The 22,254-nt window shown below is 42.4% G+C and overlaps 2 protein-coding genes across 2 annotated transcripts; one reads left to right on the forward strand and one right to left on the reverse strand.

Moving 5' to 3' along the window:
• Positions 1–1,121: 1,121 nt before the first annotated feature.
• LOC125343057 (sodium/potassium-transporting ATPase subunit beta-3-like) lies at positions 1,122–12,944 on the forward strand (the record flags this gene model as incomplete). The annotated part of the gene is made up of 4 exons (XM_048335364.1): positions 1,122–1,149; positions 3,277–3,942; positions 6,913–6,918; positions 12,886–12,944. Coding segments are annotated over 4 exons (759 nt in total), but the record flags the coding sequence as incomplete, so codon positions are not given.
• Positions 12,945–17,586: 4,642 nt separating this feature from the next.
• On the reverse strand, positions 17,587–22,236 carry Pbdc1 (polysaccharide biosynthesis domain containing 1). Its single transcript, XM_048336954.1, has 6 exons — positions 22,137–22,236; positions 21,980–22,045; positions 19,665–19,724; positions 19,020–19,160; positions 18,373–18,484; positions 17,587–18,074 (listed from the first exon to the last, which is right to left on the reverse strand). Exons 1-6 carry the CDS (start codon positions 22,164–22,166, stop codon positions 17,803–17,805), a joined length of 681 nt encoding a protein of 226 aa, XP_048192911.1. The 5' UTR covers positions 22,167–22,236; the 3' UTR covers positions 17,587–17,802.
• Positions 22,237–22,254: the final 18 nt, after the last annotated feature.

Below are 22,254 nucleotides of genomic sequence, written 5' to 3' on the forward strand. Positions count from 1 at the left end.
GCTAGGATTGCAGGTGTGAACCACCAATGCCTGGCTAAAATAGATGATTATGTATGCTAGTCCTGGCACTTGAATACAAGGCCTGGGCACTGTCCCTGAGCTTTTGTGCTTAAGGCCACACTTGAGCCACAGCTCTACTTCCACTAAAGGGCTATTTCCCACAGTTGATTTAACTCAGTAAATTGTGTCCCATTTCCAGTGGAACAAATTATAATTTTTTCTAAAAGAAGACAGCTTAAAAACATAAACACAGTATTCACAGTAAGCAAAGTAGATAAGCATTGGTTATTATGGAGCTTCTTGAGATTACTGCAGCACTAATGCTGGCTGAAAGTAGGACAAGTTAACTTTGTGGAGAAATCCTGATGACATGTCACATTGAAGACTGCATTGAGTCTACAATGTCCAATGAAATTACTACATGTAGCATTGTGAAAATATTTCCGTGTGTGTGTGTGTGTGTGTGTGTCAGTCCTATGTGTACCTGGCCTCAAACTACAATGCTCAGATCTCAGCCTCCTGAAAAGCTAGGATTATAGATGTGAGCCACCTGTGCATGTCTTCCTTCTTTATAGTTCTGATCACTTTAATTTTTTAAGCAGTCTATCTGATACACCCATGCATTGTGTCTGGATGAAATAAGATGCAACTAGTTACACACTAGTAATGTGCACAGTAGTAGTTGTTACTGGTTGGGATGATTCTACTACAAACTTGAACTTTGAATTGCTTATGCATAATGAGTGTGGGTTTATGTTGAGCCGTGGGCACCTGGCCTAGAAAGCATATTTTAAAATAAAATGAGTGAAATCACACTACAATGGAATTAAAATAAATAAATACAAAAAGAACTAGAAATTCCCAAGGTATTTCGACAATAAAAATACACTTGTAAATAACAGAAGAATTGCCAGGCTCATACCTATAATCCTAGCTACTCAGAAGGCTGAGATCTGAGGATTGCAGTTTGAAGCCAGCCTAGGCAGGAAAGTACATGAAAATTATCTCCAAATAACCACCAAAAACCTCATGTGGAGCTGTGGCTGAAGTGGTAGAGTGTCAGCCCGAATAAATAAAGCTCAAGAGCAGTGTCCAGGCCTCAAGCCCCAGGACTGGAACAAAAATCAATCAATCAATCAACCAACCAATCACAATGATTTAAAAACATCTCAAGCTTGGGCTTTAAAGCCAGTACTCTTATCTCCAATTAACATGCATAAACCCAAAATTGAAACTGTGGTTCAAGTTTTATAGTTTCAGCTTTGAGTAGAAAAAGCTAAGCAAGATCGTGTGGCCCAGAGTTCAAACCACAGGGCTGGAACATAAACAAAACAAACAACAAAAGAAAATTTCAAGGCATTTTTTTTCTGGTCTTGAGGCTTAAACTCAAGTCTTTGGCTTTGTCCCTGAGCCTCTTTGTGGTCAAGGTTAGCACTCTACCACTTGAGCCACAGCCAGCTTTTTCTGAGTAGTTTATTGAAGATAAAAGTCTCACAGACTTTCCTGCTGGGGTTGGCTTTGAACTGCGCTCCTCAGAGCTTAGCCTCCTGAGTAGCTAGGATTATAGGCATGAGCCACTGGCTCCTGGCAAGAATTTAAAAAATATCTTTGTGTAAGTGAAAATAAATTTATCAAAATTAGTTGGATGCATTACAAGCCTGGCTTATATGAAATTTTGTAGTGTTGCATGAATATTTTATTTTTTTAGTTTTAATTAATTTATTGTCATTATAGAGGTGATGTGCAGAGGGATTACAAATACATAAGTCAGATAATAAATACATTTCCTTTTGTGTAGTGTCTTCTGGTCCCTCATTCTCTCCCAGTCCCTCGCTCTCGTTATATAGTGTCTAGTGAGCTCCACTACTGCACTTGTTCACCCTTTTTCCCTGAGTTCTTTGCCCTTCTCCCACCCTCTCGAAGATACACATGTATACACATGTATATATGTGTATATACATGATACACATACCATATATAAGGTAAAGTTGGCATGAATATTTTAAAACAGAAGAGAAAATTAAAGTAGTTGTCTAGGAAAAAAATAATAAATATCACTATCATCAATTTAAAAAAATAAAGTAATTGTCTAAGCTTCCATTTTACAAAAGTTTTTTTGTTTTGTTTTGTTTTTTTTAGAGCAAATTAGGAGGGCTTCGGTGACTCACATCTGTAATCCTAACTACTGGGGAGGCTGAGGTCTGAGGATAGATATTCAAAGCCAGTCTAGGCAGGAAAGTCCCTGAGAATCTTATCTCTAATTAGCTACTGAAAAAAAATGAGGGGGCTGGGAATATGGCCTAGTGGCAAGAGTGCTTGCCTTCTATACATGAAGCCCTGGGTTCAATTCCTCAGCACCACATATATAGAAAATGGCCAGAAGTGGTGCTGTGGCTCAAGTGGCAGAGTGCTAACCTTGAGCAAAAAGAAGCCAGGGACAGTGAGGAGGCCCTGAGTCCAAGGCCCAGGACTGGCAAAAAAATAAAAAATAAAAAATAAAAAAAATGAGGAGTGGAATTGTAGCTCAAGTGGTAGAGCGCTTGTTCTGAGCAAAACAGCTCAGGGACCCCTCCCAGGCTCTGAGTTCAAGCCCCAGGAAAGGCACAAAAAGGAGAGCAAATTAGATTCATAGTGAGCATAAACTCATATACTATAAAATTTTCAGAAATAAATGCAATTATAATTTTTTAATGTTTAACATAATACCAACAACACCAGACGTTGAAGAGAGAGAGAGAGAGAGAGAGAGAGAGAGAGAGAGAGAGAGAGAGAGAGAGAGAGAGAGAGAGAGAGAGAGAGAGAGAGAGAGAGAGAGAGAAGTCAGATGACTTTCTGGGTGGGAATGGGATAAACGGAGGTTAAGGGAGAGAATGACAGAAGACGTGACTTTCACCAAGATACTTTGTGCACAAGAAATAGACGTGTGAAACTGAACCCGTTTTGTATACTATCTGAAGAAAACAAGAAAAACATGAAATATCTCTCTAGATAAGTGAATCAAGAAAAAAAAAGGAGAACGAGAAGAGGCAGCTCAGGGGATTGGCTGTGGGGGGGGAGGAGGGCGGGGACTTCAAGATCCTTAGGTTCGGGCAGCCCGGGGCTCCCGGCGCGGCAGCAGTTCGCTCTGCAGCTCGGACGCAGCAGTTGGTCTCTGCCGGGCCACCTGCTGTTCCCAGGCTTCGCCACTCAAGCTGAGATTGGGGGCTGCTTCTCTGCTCGCCATCCGTGCATCCACCATGAGGAACAATGAGAATCCCAGCCAGAGGCGGTCCCGGAGGAAGGTGACCATCTACAACTCCACCACCAAAGAGTTCCTGGGGCGCACCGCCAAGAATTGGGGTTTGCTCTTACTTTTCTACCTGATTTTTTATGGGTTCTTGACAGCCCTCTTCACGCTTTCCATGTGGGCTATGCTGCAGACGTTGAATGAGGACTTTCCGAAATACCGTGACCAGATTGTGAGTCCAGGACTTATGGTTTTTCCCAAACCAGCAACTGCATTGGACTATACGTTGAGTGAGTCTGACCCACGTTCTTATGAAGGCTACATTAACGACCTGAAAAGGTTTCTGAAGGCATATTCTCTAGAAGAACAGCAGAATCTCACCGTGTGTCCAGACGGAATCCTTTTTGAACAGGAGGGCCCAGTTTATGATGCATGTCAGTTTCCTGTGTCGTTACTTGAAGAATGCAGTGGTGTGAAAGATCCTGATTTTGGCTATTCCCAAGGAAAACCGTGCATCCTGGTGAAAATGAACAGAATCATCGGGTTGAAGCCTGAAGGACAACCAAAGATAAACTGCATTTCCAACAATGAAAATATTGCCACCTTATCAATTTATCCCAAGGATGGGATTATGGACTTGAAGTATTTTCCATACTATGGAAAGAAACTGCACGTGGGTTATCTACAGCCTTTAGTCGCCGTCCAGGTCATCTTTGGGTCCGAGGGGATTGAAAAAGAAGTCATCATCGAGTGCAAAATTGAAGGATCGCCTAACCTGAAAAACAATGATAATCGTGACAAGTTTTTGGGACAAATTGCATTTAAAGTCATACTAAATGAATAGTTTTAAGTAGAATTGTGTTCTCCACAGAGCAAATGTCATGTTGTCAGAGAACTTTCACTTAGTATCAGCTGGATCTGATACTGTAGAATTATGAGAGTGTGGGGGGGGAAAGGTTGATATGGCATAGGACCCTGAGGTCATATAGTGTGCTTTTAGCTCTAGCACTCCTTGTCTCCTGAACTCAGTGAACTAGTTCAATCGTCAAATTGTGAATGACGGAGGGGGAGTCTCCACTCTCCCTCTCTTTGCATTGTGGTTTCATTGCCAAGTGTATAAACCTTGCTGTGCTGTTCTGTGTAAATACTTTGTGGATTTAACACTGGTTAACTGTTAAATGTTGATGCTGATAAAGTTTTAGGGATAGAATAACATCAGTGGCTTTATATTTGCCAAGAAATGTCTGTGGAGAAGTTCTGTATATAAAGAGAAGAAAAAGAAAATAAATATCATCTGAAAGTGCTATCTTGCTTTCTGTGTGTAGTCATTTATCAAATGCTCAATGAGTCTGGAGTTTTTGGGTTAAGAATCCAAAGTTTACGGGCTGGGAATATGGCCTAGTGGCAAGAGAGCTTGCCTCATATACATGAAGCCCCGGGTTCAATTCCCCAGTACCACATATATGGAAAACGGCCAGAAGTGGCGCTGTGGCTCAAGTGGCAGAGTGCTAGCCTTGAGCAAAAGGAAGCCAGGGACAGTGCTCAGGCCCTGAGTCCAAGGCCCAGGACTGGCAAAAAAAAAAAAGAATCCAAAGTTTAGGCTAGAGACTGGTGGCACCCATCTGTAATCCTAATCAACCAGGAGGAGAAGATCTGAGGACTGAGGTTTAAAGCCATCTTAGGCAGGAAGGTACATGAGACTCTAATCTCCAATTAATCACCAAAAAGCCAGAAGTGGAGCTATGGCTCAAGTGGTAGAGCAGTAGTCTTGAGCAAAAAAGTTCAGGGATGGGGTTGTAGGTGCAGCTCAGTAGGTACAGCATTAGCCAATAAGTTAAAGTGTCAAGTACTGAGTTCATGTCCTGGTCTCAGATCTAAAACAGCTCCAGGACAGTACGCAGACCCTGAGTTCAAGGCCCAACCCAGGAAACACACACACACACACACACACACACACACACACACACACACACGCAGACCCTGAGTTCAAGGCCCAACCCAGGAAACACACACACACACACACACACACACACACACACACACACACACACACCCTAAGTTTTTGTTATAAAACATGTAAAAATACTAACAGGGGTTATTTTTAGTGCTGGGATTGAATCTCACAGATTAAGGCATTTTTAGACTGTAGATGAAACAGCGTTTTCTTAGGTACTAAATTCCAGGCAACTGGCTTTTTTTTTTTTTTTTTTTTTTTTTTTTTGCTCAAGGCTGGAGCTCTATCACCAGAGCTATACCTCCACTTTTGAGTTTTTGGTGGTTAATTAGAGATAAATGTCCCTTTGACTTTCTTACCTAGGCTGGTTTCAAACCATAATCCTCAGATGTCAGCCTTTAGGATTACAGGTGTGAGCCACTAGCATCCAGAGAAACTACACCTAAATTTTTCTCTTTTTTTCAACAGTCCTGGGGTTTGAACTCAGGGCCTGGGCACTGTCCCTGAGCTTCTTTTGCTCAAGGCTAGCACTCTACCACTTGAGATACAGTGCTACTTCTAGCCTTTTCTGTTTATGTGGTACTGAGGAATTTAACTCAGAGCTTCATGAATGCTAGGAGAGCACTCTACCACTAAGCCACATTCCCAGCCCCTTTCTTTCTTTTCAAAAAAATTATTATAAAGGTGATGTACAGAGGGCTTACAGTTACATAAGTCAGGTAATGAGTACATTTCCTTTTGGACAATGTCACTCCTTTCCTCACTGTCTTCCAGGTTTTTCTTCCCATTCCCACCCATGCTTTTTTTGTTGGTCCTGGGACTTGAATTCAGGGCCTGGGCACTGTCCCTGTGCTCTTTAGCTCAAGGCTAGTGCTCTACCAGTTTGAGCCACAGCTCCACTTCTGGTTTTTGAGTGATTAATTGGAGATAAAAGTATCATGGAGATTTTTCTGCCCAGGCTGGCTTTGAACAGCGATCCTCAGATCTCATCCTCTTGAGTAGCTAAGATTACAGGCATGAGCCACCAGCGCCTGTCCACCCACATGTTTAGTCCACCTGGTTTTTTGCCAGTCCTGGGGCTTGAACTCAGGGCCTGGGCACTGTCCCTGAGCTTCTTTTGCTCAAAGCTAGCACTCGACCACTTGAGCCACAGTGCTACTTCCAGCCTTTTCTGTTAATGTGGAACTGAGAAATCGAACCCAGGGCTTTATGCATGCTAGGCAAGCACTCTACCACTGAGGCACATTCCCAGCCCATAGTACACCTAACTTTTTATGAAGTTAAATTTACATAAAAATGTTTATAATATGTGAAATATCTTACTACTTTAGCACTGGGTTTTGAACTTGGGGTCTCATATTGTTTGCTACCACTGAGTTAAAACTCCAGCCTGCTTTTTGTCAGTTATTTTGAAGATGAAGTCAAAAGAACTTTTCTAATCTGACTGTGAACCACCATCCTCCATATCTCAGTTTCCCAAGTAGATAGGATTATAGTGTGGCACTCAGCCCAGCATCTAAATTCTAAAGAGCAGTCACATCTTGAGGATTAAGATATTGCCTGCCTAAATACTCTTTCAGCAGGGAAAAGTTAAATTAATCCTTTTATGAAATTACAAGTAACCAAGGTATCCTTTCTAGGTGTTAAAGGAGCTCAGAAGAGTAATCCTTTCACCAACAACACCGCTCAAGGTCACAAGAAGGAGACATCCATGTCCCAAGACCTTATTGTAAAGCTACTCTAGACTCACTGACTCCATATTTGGGTGATACTATCAAAATAAAAATGTAGTAGAAGGATTGCGGGTTGTCCCATGTTCATTTACCTAGGAAAGTTCAAAGTGAAGGCCTTAGCTCAGAAGGTATAAATACTTCTGGAATGAGGACTGCCCACTTGAGCCCCTAGCTCTCACCCTTTGATGTTAGAAGGTACTTTAGCCTTTCCTCTTTTATTTCTCTTGTATCACTCTGATTTAGTAATACATCTTTGCCAGCCTCTTACCTTGTGACCCTGGGGAAGCGATCCCAGGGAGATGACAAGGGGCAGTCACATGGGCCATAAAGTTGGCAAAGCTTTTCCCTCTTGGTGCTCTCTAGGCATAGAGGGGATTCAGTGACCCTGACAGGTCAAGAGATATACTGGCTAGTCACTTCACCCAAATCATCTCCAGTACCCCTCAAGCAATGCTGGGGGGTCAACAACATCAAGATAGGTGTGTGTGTGTGTGTGTGTGTGTGTGTGTGTGTGTATGTGCAGGACAGGGACTGAGAAAAAAAGTGCAGAAACTATATAGAAATTCAGAAGACCTTCACTACAGCTGAACCACCAAGGCGACACCAGTAGAATCCCAATGTCACATACCTAAGTGGTCCTGGCACTCCAAGCTGGCCTCCATCCAGCTGGTCCTGGAGCCTTGCTCTTAGGAATCCAGGCAAACTCACCAATCTCCACATGCTGGGCATTTAGTCTCAGCATCATCAAAACATTAACTTCTCGGTAAGTCATAGCACCGTGTTCTCTTCATACTGAGCCCTCTCAAAACAAGGTAGACTAACCTGTGTCCACATACATCAGACTTGAGCTGTCAGAAAGCCACTGAGGTAGACAAATCATCTGACAAAATCTGAAATAAATGTCTGGTTCAATTCATAGCTATTCCCAACCCTTAAACCCTGCTACTATTCTCATTGCCTAGAAATGTGTGTGTGTGTATGTATACACACACACACATTCTAGTTTTTCTTCTGTTTCATATAAATTCTTCTCTGTTCTTATAAATTTTCAGTTATTGTACTAGTGAAGGATTCTGCTTTTTATGACAAAGGATTTTTCAAGGGTTTTGATGTCCCTCAAATTCTTGATCATTTAAAGGAAAACTTAAAAAGAAATTTGCCCCTACCTACAGAAGAATATACAATTGTGGGACATGTAGGTGGTTTGCTTTTCTAGCCTCAAAAGCTAAAGAACAATGTGAGACTGATAACTATAGCATTATCCCAACTTGTTCCTCAGAGACAAAGATTTCACTAGAAAAGCTACAGTATTGTTGAACTAAAGAAAGTAGGTCATGCATCTCAGCTGCAGATAGAAATATGTTACAATCTATGAGTAAGCCATTTTGTTGGAAAAATAGCCAACTCCACAAAATATTTACAACTTGGATAACTAATTGGATGAATAAGGTATTGGGAAAGTGATTCCAGTTTATTTTTCTCCTTCCTTTCTTTCTTTTCTTTTCCTTTCTTTTCTCTCTCTCTCTCTTTCTTTCTTTCTTTCTTTCTTCTTTTCTCTTGTGAGTCATGGGACTTGAACTCAGGGCCTGAGCACTGTCCCTGAGCTCTTTTACTCAAGGTTAGCACTCTACCACTTTGAGCCACAGTACCACTTCCAGTTTTCTGGTGGTCAATTGGAGATAAGAGTCTCACAGACTTTCTTGCCCTGGCTGACTTCAAACTGAGATCCTCAAATCTCAGCCTCCTGAGTAGGTAGGATTATAGGTATGAGCCACCAGAACCGAACTCACTTCCCAATTTTTACTAGTTAATTGAGGACTTCTTTTCTGCTCAACTTTGTTTCAAATCTCAATCCTGAGATCTGGGCCTCCTGAGTAACTAGGATTACATACAGGCTTGAGCCACCAGCAGCCTGCTGCACAGGCTTTTTGAGTGCTAGACAGATCCACAGCTTTGGAGATTCCATATAAAATATGAACTTTCCACTTTCATGATACATATAAAAGTGTTTCTAGGGGCTGGGAATATGGCCTAGTGGTAGAGTGATTGCCTCGTATATATGAAGCCCTGGGTTTGATTCCTCAGCACCGCATGTATAGAAAAGGCCAGAAGTGGCGCTGTGGCTCAAGTGGCAGCGTGCTAGCTTTGAGCCCAAAGAAGCCAGGGACAGTGCTCAGGCCCTGAGGCTCAAGCCCTAGGACTGGCAAAAAAAAAAAAAAAAAAAAAAAGTGTTTCTAGTGCGATGTTAGGTGAGAAGTTAGACTTAGTTTATTTCTCTGTTTAGATGTCAAGGCACAGGGGATGGCTGGATCCTCTGAGATGTAACATTTACTGGAAAGGCGTAAGTTCTTACTTTGAGTCAATTACTTATTTAGATATCCCACATGCTGTGACAGGTATTTTACAACTTGTAAGATTAAGCAACTGCCAGTCAAACCCTCTGAGTCCTCTGAGGAGTCTCTGAGATCCGTCCTTGGTCCCTTTAGTACAGGCTTAGCAACAATCTTGGTGGATCAGTTAAGCAAACATCAATCCCATGCCCCGTCCCCGCCCCACCCGCACCCCATACAAAATCCTCATCTTACCCTGAGCAAGGCTTGTAAGCCTTCAGAAAGAATCCCATTGAGTAGTCTAGTGAGATTCCCCAGAGCCTTGAAGTATTTTCTTAAAAATCTTCCATCCATAGACACATACATTGTTTATTGGTTTAAAATCTCTTCTTGCCATTGTTATATTCAGTTGAACCCAGTCTCTCTCTCTTACTATGAAACTCCATTTCAGTAGGCCCTCAAATAGTCTGCATCAGTTTCCTTCCCCCACCCCCCACTTTTTATTGTTGAGAGTCCTGGAGCTTTAACTTAGGACCCAAGAGCTGTCCTTGAGTTGTTTTGTTTTTTTGGCCAGTCCTGGAGCTTGAACTTAGGGCCTGAGCACTGTCCCTGGCTTCTTTTTGCTCAAGGCTAGCACTCTACCACTTGAGCCACAGTGCAACTTCTGGCTTTTTCTATGTATGTGGTGCTGAGGAATCGAACCCAGGGCTTCATGTATACAAGGCAAGCACTCTACTACTAGGCCATATTCCCAGCCCTTGCTTTTTTTAAAAAAATGTTATTGCGGGGCTGGGGATATGGCCTAGTGGCAAGAGTGCTTGCCTCATATACATGAGGCCCTGGGTTCGATTCCCCAGCACCACATATACAGAAAATGGCCAGAAGTGGCGCTGTGGCTCAAGTGGCAGAGTGCTAGCCTTGAGCAAAAAGAAGCCAGGGACAGTGCTCAGGCCCTGAGTCCAAGCCCCAGGACTGGCAATAAATAAATAAATAAATAAAATAAATGTTATTGCTATTACAAGTTGAAGTACAGAGAGATTACAGTTACATAAGTCAGGTAAATATACATTTCTTTTTGGACACTGTCACCTCTTTTCTCACTTTTCCCCAGTTTTTCTCTCCTACCCCCACCCATAAATTATATAGCTCATTTTCAACATAGTGTCTAATGAATACCACTGCTGCATTTGTGCATCCTTTGTCCTTCCATTTCTGTGCCTCCTGTCACCTTCCCAAGACAGATAAATGAACAAACAAGAGAAAAAGAAAAGAAAATGGGGCTGGAAATGTGGCTTGGCAGTAGAGTGCTTGCTTAGCATGAACAAAGCCCTGGGTTCGATTCCTCAGCACCACATAAACAGAAAAGGCTGGAAGTGGAGCTGTGGCTCAAGTGGCAGAGTGCTAGCTTTGGGCAAAAAATAAGCCAGGGACAGTGCCCAGGCCCTGAGTTCAAGCCCCAGGACTGGCAAAAAAAAATAGCAACAAAGAAAAACCTCTTGTATTTATTTCCTAGAGTCCATTTTGATAAATATTATTTTATATGATCAGATTCACATAGGCATTGCACCTGTTGTGTTTTTTTACTAAGAATATCTTCCTCTTGGGCTGGGAATGTGGCTTAGCAGTAGAGTGCTTGCCTAGTATGTATGAAGCCCTGGGTTTGATTACACAGCACTATATACACAGAAAAAGCCAGAAGTGGCACTGTGGCTCAAGTGGTAGAGTGCTAGCCTTGAGCAAAAGGAAGCCAGGGACAGTGCTCAGGCCCTAAGTTCAAGCCCCAGGAGTAGAAAAAAAAAGAATATCCTCCTCTGGTCTCACTATATGTGAATGCCTAGAGTCCTGTATAATTTATCATTTCCCTATGTATATTAATTAGATCTAGCTTCCAATATGAGAAAAAACATGCACCTTTTGTTTCTCTGAGCTTGGCTTACCTCACTTAACATGATTCCTTCTAGGTCCATTCATTTCCCTGCAAATGATATATTATTTTTCTACTGGCTGTGTACAGTTACCACAAATTTTGGATCTACTGATCTATTGTAGGGCATCTAGGCTGTTTCTATAACTTGGCTATTGTGAATAGTGCAGAAATGAACATGGATGTGCAAATGTCTTTATCATATGCTGGATTGTGATGCTCTAGGTAGATGCCCAGGAATGGTATGGCTGGGTTGTAGGGAAGGTCTGTGCTTAGATTTTTGAGGAACTTCCAGACTACTGTCCAGAGTGGTTGAATTAGTTTACATTCCTACCAACAGTGCGAACATTCTTGCCAATATTTGTTGCTGTTCGAATTTACTATGTTGGCCACCCTAACTGGGGTGAGATGGAATCTCAGTTTTGTTTTGATTTGCATTTCCTTTATGGCTGGGATGATGAGCATTTCCTCATGTGTTTCTTTGTCATTCTTGATTCTTCTGAGTAGTCTCTCCTTTGGTTTTTGGAGGGATTAGTTTCTTGAGCTCCTTGTATATTTTGGATATTAAGACTTGGTCAGATGTATTGTTAGTAAAGATCCCTTCCCAGTTGCTCAGTTGGTTGGCTGTCTTTTTAGTTTAGTAACTGTGTCCTTTGCTGTGTAGAAACTTTTCATTTTGATGTAATCCTGTTTGTTAAGTCTCTCTCTTATCTGCTATGGACCTGGGACTCTATGTCTATGAATTCTGGTGTTTCTCCTACTCCCTCTTGCAGTAACTTCAGAGTTTCAGGTCTGATGTTGAGGTCTTTGATTCATTTCGAGTTTGTATTAGTGCATGGTGACAAACAGGGATCCACTTTTCATTTTCTGCATATGGATGCCCAGTTTTTTCAACATCAGTTATTGAAGAAGCTCTCCTTTTTTTTTTTTTTTTTTTGGCCAGTCCTGGGCCTTGGACTCCGGGCCTGAGCACTGTCCCTGGCTTCTTCCCGCTCAAGGCTAGCACTCCGCCACTTGAGCCACAGCGCCGCTTCTGTATATGTGGTGCTGGGGAATCGAACCTAGGGCCTCGTGTATCTGAGGCAGGCACTCTTGCCACTAGGCTATATCCCCAGCCCGAAGAAGCTCTCCTTTGATCCACCCTAAGTCTTTGGCTCCCTTATCAGATAATTATATATTTTTATTTTCAGGTCTTCTAGTCTGTTCCATTTACCCTTTGTTCTATTTTTGTGCCAGTACCAAGGTGGTCTTTGTTTGTTTGCTCAAGGCTATTGCTCTGAAACTTGAGCCAGAGTTCCACTTCTAGGGGGTTTTGTGGTGGTTGTTGTTGTTGTTGTTGTTGTTTTGCCAGTCCTGGGGCTTGCACTCAGAGCCTGGGCACTGTCCCTTAGCTTCTTTTTGATCAAGGGTAATGCTTTATCACTTGATCCACAGTGCCACTTCCAGCTTTTTCTGTTTATGTGGTACTGAGGAATTGAAACCATGGCTTTATGCATGCTAAGCAAGCACTCTACTACTAAGCACTGTTGTTGTTGGTTATTAGAAATGAGAGTATCATGGACTTCTTTCCTGCCCAGGATACCTTTGAACCTTGATCCCCAGATTTCAACCTTTTGAGTAGCTAGGATTACATACATAAGCCACCAGCACTGGGCCTTTTTTCCCTTTGTGGAGGAGGGATGACAGGTTTCTTTGTGTAGCTAGGGCTGGCTTTTCACACAATACCAACACAAGTTTATTGGAAGGAAAGAACCTGAGGAGGGGAGCCTCCAGCTAAAGCTCACTTCTGCTTATGGTCTGAGGTATTTGTAGTGGAGAATGTTAGTGTTGTCTGTTGGTGGTTGAAAAGACAGCAGCAAACAGTGAGACTTGGCTGAGTGCCGGTGGCTCATGCCTGTAATCATAGCTACTCAAGAGGCTGAGATCTGAGGATCGGGGTTCAAAGCCAGCCTGGGCAGAAAAGTTTGTGTAAGACTCTTATCTCCAATTAACCACCAGAAAACTGGAAGTGATGATGTGGCCCAAAGAGGTAGAGCACTAGCTTTGAGCTGAAGAGCTCAGGGACAGTGCCCAGGGACAGAGTTCAAGCCCTACTACTAACAAAAAAGGAAGAAAGAAAAAAAAGTGAGACATTTATAGTTGGGCAAGGGAAGGCCGAAGGCAGAAGGGTAATGGTGTTAATAAACAAATGAGTCACAGTCAAGTAAGGGAAGGGGTTAAGGCTAGAGTATATGTAAATCAAAACCCAGATATATGCTAAAAGAGTCACCCATGAGAAGGGAGAAAGGGTAATGTAGGAGTATTTGTAAATCAAAGCACTTGTCTGGAGCCCCAATATAAAAAAAATGAATCTGGTTATGCTAGGCAATGGTGGCTCACACCTAACTTGTAATCCTAACTACTCAGGTGACTGAGATCTGAGGATGGTGTTTCAAAGCCAGCGCTGGCAAGAAAGTGCATGAGACTGTTACCTTCTATAAACTTAAAAATAAAAGCCAAAAGTGGAGCTGTGGCTCAAGTGATAAGAGAACTAGTCTTGAATAACAAAGCTCAGAGACAGTGCCAGGCCCTGAGTTCAAGCTCCAGAACTAGTACACAGGGAGGGGGAGCTGGAGTGGAAGGGGATGGACCTATGAGTATGTAGGAGAGAGGCCAAAAGAGCAAGGAGAAGGAACTTCAGAAAAATATAGAACACCTGGACCATCGCTGAGCTACTGGGAACACACATATGTGCTTCCAGGATTCCAAGTTGGCCTCCAGCCAGTTCCTCCTAGAGATACCCGGAGAACCCAAGGGAACTCACCAACCTCCGAATGCTGGACATTTAGTCTCAGCCATCCACAGTACCTAGTCTTCTTAGTGGACCACAACATCTCCCTCTGTACCTTTAGAACTCTAAGCAAGGTAGCCTAACCTGTAGCTACACAAACCATGCCCAAGCTGCTATTAAACCACTACATGTGGGCACACCACTGACAACATTGGAAATAAATGTGTGGTTCTATCAATACCCATAGTTCCTAAACCCTACTACTATTCACACTTTAATACTATTGTTTGCGAAGGTTTTCTCCCTCATCAAAGATTGTATATAGATATGCTGTTTATTTTTCTCTGTAACTCTAGTAAAGAAATGTAATTTTTTTGTGTGTATCTGTCAGTCATGGGGCTTGAACTCATGGTCTAGGTGCTGTCTCTGAGCTTTTGTGCTCAGGGCTAGTGTTCCACCACTTGAGCCACAGCTCTACTTCTGGCTTTCTGGTGTTTAATTGGAGATGAGTATCACAGACTTTCCTGCCTGGGCTGGATTTGAACTTCAATCCTCAGATCTCAGGCTTTTCAGTAGCTGGGATTACAGGCATCAAGCATCCGCACCCAGCTAATCAGTGTAAATTTTTGTTTTACTATAGAAGAGTCTAATATTTGTAACAAAGGATTTCTCACGGGTTTTGATAATCTTCTTTATCTCTTGACTATTTATAGGAATATTTAAAAAGAAAATATCTCCACTAGAGGAATCTATAATAATGGGATGTTTGCTACTACTCAGAAACTAAGGAGCAATGTGAAACTTATACCTGTAGCTTTATCACAACTTGTTGCTTCATGGGGACATCTACTTCACTAGAAAAGCTACAATATTTTTCAGTTAAAGGATTTAGGTCATCTATCTCAGCTGCAGATGGGAAAGTGTTACAATCTAGAATGCATTCCCAGTTTTTAAAAAGGTAAACAGCCCCTTCCACAAAAAATTCACAACCTGGGCAACTGAAGGGATGAGTAAGGAAGGCATTGTGACTATACTAGTTCTGCAGAAGGGGAAAGCATTTGAGTGAAGCAAGGTATGGTGATTATCCTGTGCTTCCTTCTGATCTAGAATTCAAACTGAAATAAATGGAAGATCGTCTGAAGAAGCTTTTGAACAAGCAAAACTGGATGCTAGCCACTCCCCAGCTTTGGAGATTCCACATGAAATAAGCACTTATTTCTTAATTCTTCCAGATGTTATGACACTGGGAATGCCTACGATGTAACACCACACCATTCTTACTGAAAAGGACTAAGTTCTTTCTTTGTGTCAATTCAGTTATTTACATATCCCACAAACTAAACTATACTTAACCACTCATAAGACCAAGCATCGCTCACTGTATACACCAAAGATTCTCTTCAGTCAAACCCTTCAGTCCTCTTTCTAAGTCACTGGGAATTGACTTCGGTATCTTTGGCCCAGCCTAATCACCAATCTTGCTGGATCAGGGCTTTTTGTTTTGTTCTGTTTTCCTTGTGTGCAGATCCTGTGGCTTAAATTCAGGGTTGGGCACTGTCCCTGAGCATTTTTTGGTATAATTCTAGCAGTTAGCAGTACCTATAATTCCTAAACCCTACTGGTATTCTCATTAGCCTACTACTATTCTACTACTATTACTATTACTATTCTACTACCATTGTCTCCAAAGGTTCCCCCCACATCCATATTATATAGGCATAGCCTTTCTTTTCTTCATCCATTTAGTAGGTCAATGTAAAATTTTGTTTTACTAGTGAAGGAGTCTAATACTTGTAACAAAGGATTCAGAGAGAGAGAGAGAGAGAGAGAGAGAGAGAGAGAGAGAGAGAGAGAGAGAGAGAGTATGCATATGCGTGCACCTTTTATGGGACTTCAATTCAAGGCCTGGATGCTGTCCCTGAGCTTCTGTCTCTTCTGTTGGTTCTGGGGCTTGAACTCAGGGTCTGGGCATGGTCTCTGAGCTCTGGCTCAAGGCTAGTGCTCTACCAATTGAGCCACAGCACCACTTCTGGCTTTCCAGTGGTTAACTGGAGTTAAGGGTCCCATGACCTTTCCTCTCTGGGCTGGCTTTGAACTGCAATTCTCAGATCTTAGCCTCCTGAGGAGCTAGGATTACAGGTGTGAGCCACAAGTGCCCGGCTTCCCTGAGCTTTTTGCTCAATGCTAGGGCTCGCTCAGAAGCTACATTTCTGATATTTTGCTGGTTAACTGCAGATGAGGGTCTCATAGACTTTTCTGCCTAGGCTGGCTTTGAACTGTAATCCTTAGATCTCAGTCTCCTGAGTAGCTAGGATTACAGGTGTGAACCAACGGCACCCAGCTTTCTCAGGGGTTTTTATGTTCCTCTTAGTACTTGAGCATGTATAGGAAAACTGACAAAGTAATTTGGCTTTCAACTGTAATTCTCAGATCTCAGCCTCCTGTTTTGCTAGGATTACAGGCATAAGCCACTAATGCCCAGCCTAATTCTATATCTTGGCTATGGTAAATATAAGAATTTTTAAAAAGAAATTTGCCCCACCAGAAGAATCTAACTGTAGGACATATAGAATACTTTATTATTAGCCTGAGAAACTAAAGAGCAATGTGAAACTGATAACTGTAGCTTTATCACAACTTGTTGCTTCACAGGGACATCAACTTCACTAGAAAAGCTACAATATTGTTCAGTTGAAGGATTTAGGTCATCTATCTTAACTGCAGATGGGAAAGTGTTAACATCGAGAATGTAGCCTCTTCTGTTGTAAGTTAAACAGTCTACTTTATAAAAAAAAAAATTACAACCTGGCTAAGAGGTGGCTCCTGCCTACAATTCTAGCTACTCAACCAGGTGAGACCTGGGGATCATGGTTCAAAGCCATCCTGGGCAAGAAAGTCTGTGAGACTGTTATCTCCAACTATCAAAAAGCTGAAATTGGAGTTCTGTGGCTTAAGTGGTAGAGTGCCAGCCTTGAAAGATAAAGCTTAGGGACAGTGTATAAGCTCCAAGTTCAAACCCCAGGCACGTACAAAAAAAAAATTACAACCTGGAAAACTGAAGGGATGAGTAAGTCATTGGGACTGTATGCCAATTTTACAGAACGGGAAAATATTTTTTTTTTTTTTTTTGCCAGTCCTGGGGCTTGAACTCAGGGCTGGGGCAATGTCTCTGAGCTTCTTTTGCTCAAGGCTAGCGCTCTACCACTTGAGCCACAGCACCATTCCCATCCTTTCTTGGTTATGTGGTGCTGAGGAATCAAACCCAGGGCTTCATGCATGCTAGGCAAGCACTGTACCACTATGCCACATTCAGGGGTTAGTTATGTAAGTCAAGTAATGAATACATCTTTTTGGACAATGTCACCTCCCCCTCTCTATTTTTGTTTGTTTGTTTTTTTGGCCAGTCCTGGGGCTTGGACTCAGGGCCTGAGCACTGTCCCCGGCTTCTTTTTGCTCAAGGCTAGCACTCTGCCACTTGAGCCACAGCGCCACTTCTGGCCATTTTCTTTATATGTGGTGCTGGGGAATTGAACCCAGGGCCTCATGTATACGAGGCAAGCACTCTTGCCACTAGGCCATATCCCCAGCCCCTCCCTCTCTATTTTTTAAGTCATGTATAGTTGGAGATAATCATAAGAAGTGAAACCAATTTATTTATAAAACTGTTTATTTAACCAGCAGTGACAATCAAGAAACAAAAAACAAAGACACCACTAAGCCAGTGGAGTCTGGGGAAATAACCAGAGCAGCTCCTATTATCAGGTCAGAAAGAGAGTTCTGTGCAAGAGGTCTCACGATACTTGTAGATTCAGCTGAGTTACATGCTCTGGAATGCTGTTTCCCATGTACCAATTTCACTCATATTTCATTGGTTTTTTTCTCCTTCTTTGTCAGCGTTCTCTTTTTCTCCTTCACTATCAATAGCTCCATTATCAACCTGTTCTCTACTGTCAGCTTCCTTCTCTTTCTCTTCACTACCAGCTTCCTTTTTTCCTTTCCCTCCACTACATGCTTCCTTCTCTCTCTTGTCTCTATTGCCAACTCCTTTCTCTCCTTTGTTCTGAACATTGTAAACTGCTGTGTTATAGCCTTCCCGGTTCCGAGCAATTTCAATGGCGAAAAATTGTATCCTGGGTGCTGGAAGGTGAAAAGAATTGATTATTGTCCTAGTCTCAAGTAATTCTCTAAATCTACTAGAAATCTATGGAAAAATATTAACTAAAATGCAAAACAGTCATAAGCCTCAGAGATCTAACTCACATTATTAAAACTGAAAATATCTATCATACAGTCATTCAAGAAACAGCAACAAGATCTTTAAAGATACAACCAATAAACATGATCTCCAACCTAACCTCACACATTATTGATTCATCAGTAATATCGGATTCCTACTCATGTCATACAGAAAGAATTCCAGAGACAAGAAACTCACCAAAGATGGTGTTTTCCTCAGTGTAGCCCTTGGAACAATCCAGTCGTAGCAGAGTACCATAGTTGAAGTCTTCTACAAGGCCTTCAAACTTCAAGCAGAATGGCCTCCACATCTACAAAGATACATAAAAAATGGATGCTTTAGCTGGCAAACCCAAGAGGCTCATGTACTCAAAGGCCAGGGCAGGGGCTCCAAGTCTCCCATTAAGAAAAGTAAACATAGTAGGCGGTACTGACATTGAAGCCATTGCTCGTACTAGTAAAGTATGTTTCAAATCAATACTACAAAAATTCCTGATTTATTTTCCTTCACACACACAAAAAATTCTCTTTGGATCAGAATGGGAGTGCCAACTCAGCCTAGATGCTTGTCCTTTAGCTTTTTCACTTAGGTCTAGTGCTATACCACTTGGACAACAGTTCTACTTCTGGCTTTTTGGTGGTTAATTGGAGACAGAAGTCTAATGGACTTTTATGCCAAGGCTGGCTTTGAACCATGATCCTCAGACTTCAGCCTCACAAGTAGCTAGGATTATAGGCATGAGCCACTAGTGCTCAGCTGATTCATGTTTTTCCCAAAAAGTTTAAAGATATAATAAAATTACAGGCCAGATATCAGGTAATAAATATTTAAAAGAGAATTCTTACCTCTTTAGCTGTTTCTGATTTAAGTTCTTCTGGGTCCAAAACATCTATCTTGAGTTTTTCAAAACTTTTCCGGAACTCAGAGTAGATCTGGTCATCTACTTTAGTAAGTTTCAGGAACTGTGGGTCAACTGATGAAATCAGCTGCCACAGTGAAACAATATACAGATATTGGTCTCCAATTTACAACCTTTTATATACACTGAGGCCTCCACTCCCCCTCCCCCATGCCCTGACAGAAAACACTAATGGTTATAAAGGCAGATCTTACAGGAAGCATTAAGTGTTACATAAAATCACCATTGAGTTTTAAGGAGCCATAACATGCTACGTCCCTTCCACTAATTTGTCAATTGCACCATTTGGCTATTACCCTCTGTGGATTGCTCACTTAACAGACATTTATTAGTGGTTCACTATGTATGGACCAGGCACCATTTTACCAAGTAGTTACAACACTTGGCAAAGAAGCAGAACCTCTCGTTGTCAAAACAAATTCACTTCTGTCTCTGTTCTCTACACATAAGATTTTATAGTGCTCAAAACAGCCTCTAAAATATAGCTATTTAACTTGAGGTAGTGATTAGCAGAGAATCGTACACTACAATTACATGTTGAATTCTGTTTAATGACGAAGAGAGGACTTACCTTGTAATAGACTTCAGCATGTTGCATTGCTCTCATGGCCCAGGCCATCTCAATGTCAGGCTGCAAAGGGGTAAAGAATGTTTGGTCAGAAATATCCCAAGCCTGTTATTGGATAACAAATCAAGGATCTTGGTGGAGGTCTAGTTAATGCTCAAGAAAGCTATTAAAAAATGGTAATGGTGGAGGGCTGGGAATATGGCCTAGTGGCAAGAGTGCTTGCCTCATATACATGAAGCCCTGGGTTTGATTCCTCAGCACCACATATACAGAAAATGGCCAGAAGTGGCGCTGTGGCTCAAGTGGCAGAGTGCTAGCCTTGAGCAAAAAGAAGCCAGGGACAGTGCTCAGGCCCTGAGTTCAAGGCCCAGGGCTGGCCAAAAAAAAATGGTAATGGTGGGTACTGTTGGCTCATGTCTGTAATCCTAGCTACTCAGGAGGCTGAGATCTGAGGTTTGCAACAAGTCTAAGCAGCAAATTTATCAGAAAAGGCTGCAAGTGAAGGTAGTTGCTAGACCCACTTCTTCAGGTCTCCCAGGCATAGTAGTGTGTTGTGGCACCAGATGGCCTGCCTACCTAAGGGACTGGAGGTAATGAACTGCTCAGTTAATTCTTCATTCCCTGGTGATCAGAGGAAAAGCCTGAGGGCTAGCCCTGAGCAAAAACAGCTAAGGAAGAATGCCCTGGCCCTGAGTTCAAGCCCAACACACAGTAGGGCATAAATGCATGAGCGTGCATGAGCGTGCGTGTGCACACACACACATACACACACACAACTGGGCTAATGGGTTTGGATAACATAAATCATCTGTTCTCATGACAAAAGAATCCACCTGCCACAAATAGTAAAAACAGTGAAGCCAGGCACTGGTGGTTCATGTCAGTAATCCTAGCTACTCAGGAGGCTGAGATGCGAGAATCAGTTTGAAGCCAGCCTGGGCAGGAAAACTCCATGAGACTCTTACCTCCAACAAACTACTCGGAAAAGGTCAGAATTGATGCTATGGCTCAAGTGGCAGAGTGCCAGCCTTGAGCAAAAGAAGCAAGGGCAGGACCCGAGCCCTGAGTTCAAGCCCCAGGACTGGCAAAAAAAAAAGCTGAAAGTAGGGTGGTGGCTCAAGTGGTAGTGTGCCAGTCTTGAGCAGAAAAGCCAAGAGAGGGCAAGAAGTCCTGAGCTCAAGCCCCAGTATCCCCTGGCTATATTTCCCAACAGCTAGTGAAAAATGTAAAGGATTACATAAAGCAGTAGACAAACTAGCTTTTCAGAAATGAATTAAAGTACTGTAAAAGTTAGGCGGTACTATAGAACAGGCCCAGTTATGTCTTACCAAGCTTCACGAACTATTCCACAGAAAGACTCCTTACAGCAAAGGGATACAAATGCAAGAAGCCAGTTGCAACCAGTAAGTAATATTTGTATCTCTCAGAGACCACCAGATTTTCCTACCTGCCAATCACTGAGGAACCAGTTCAAACTCCACCTCCTTTAGTGAAGGCCTGGAGGTCAGAGGAGCCATCCTTTGAATTACAGATGACTGGTTCAATGGGGCGGGCAGAGGGCCATGCTTTGGGGGGGAAATATGTGGTCTCGCCTAGGGCTAAATTCTTTCTTTCTTTCTTTCTTTCTTTCTTTCTTTCTTTTTTTTTTTGCCAATCCTAGGAATTGTGGTTTGGGGACTGTCCCTGAGCCTCTTTGTGTTCAAGGCTAGCACTTTACCCACTGAACCACAGCGCCACTTACAGCTTTTTCTGTGTATGTGGTACTGAGTAATCCACCCAGAACTTCATGCAAGCTAGGTAAGCACTCTACCACTAAGCCACATTCCCAGCCCCTGGGCTAAATTCTTTAGATCCTATGGCCTGACCCACTCATCCAGTATACTTTACATTCTTACTTTACTGTTCTTACTTTATCATATTTTTGTTCTTCAAAGTACAGAATGTGTTTTCCCCCCTAATGATAGAAACGACATACAATATAAATATCATTGTAACTTGTTGCACAATGAAACCACTTGGAGAAGTCTTTCAAAAACATTGATTCTTGGCTCTTACCCTCCAGACATTCGGATTTGGATTTCAGAGAATGGGAAGTTTAAACAAACAAAAAACTTGTAAAGTTAGCAAACCATTTTTACATGGTATTAGTCTGGCGTTTGTGAACCCAGATCGGAATGAACCTGAAAGAAGGTGTGATTGTTAAGAGGGCATGGAGAGGATTTTCAGAAGATACCAAAAAGGGGTTTATAGATTTAAGGTAGCGGGCTTTGCAGAAATCCGAGGTAGAAGGGTGGGAACTGTGGGCGATTCATACTCACATCATTGCCATAAGACTCTGCTGGGAGAGAAAGAGCATGTGCTACAGACACCAGCTCCCCGGAAACCTAAGGGAGAGAGGGGACAGTTTGAGGTTCGACTTGGCTCAACTCATCTCTATTTATTTGTGTTCTCGCTAGTCACAGGGCAGCATCTTACCGGTTCATTCAGCTCACTGACAGCCTCCATGTTGCGGCGTGGAAGGCGTGCCTTCCCCTACCGGAAGTGAATTTTTTTTTTTTTTTTTTTTTTTTGCGGACGCCCAGCCCAGTTGTTT

The sequence above is a fragment of the Perognathus longimembris genome, chromosome 28, assembly GCF_023159225.1.
Source record: "Perognathus longimembris pacificus isolate PPM17 chromosome 28, ASM2315922v1, whole genome shotgun sequence".
Taxonomy (NCBI): Eukaryota; Metazoa; Chordata; class Mammalia; order Rodentia; family Heteromyidae; genus Perognathus; species Perognathus longimembris.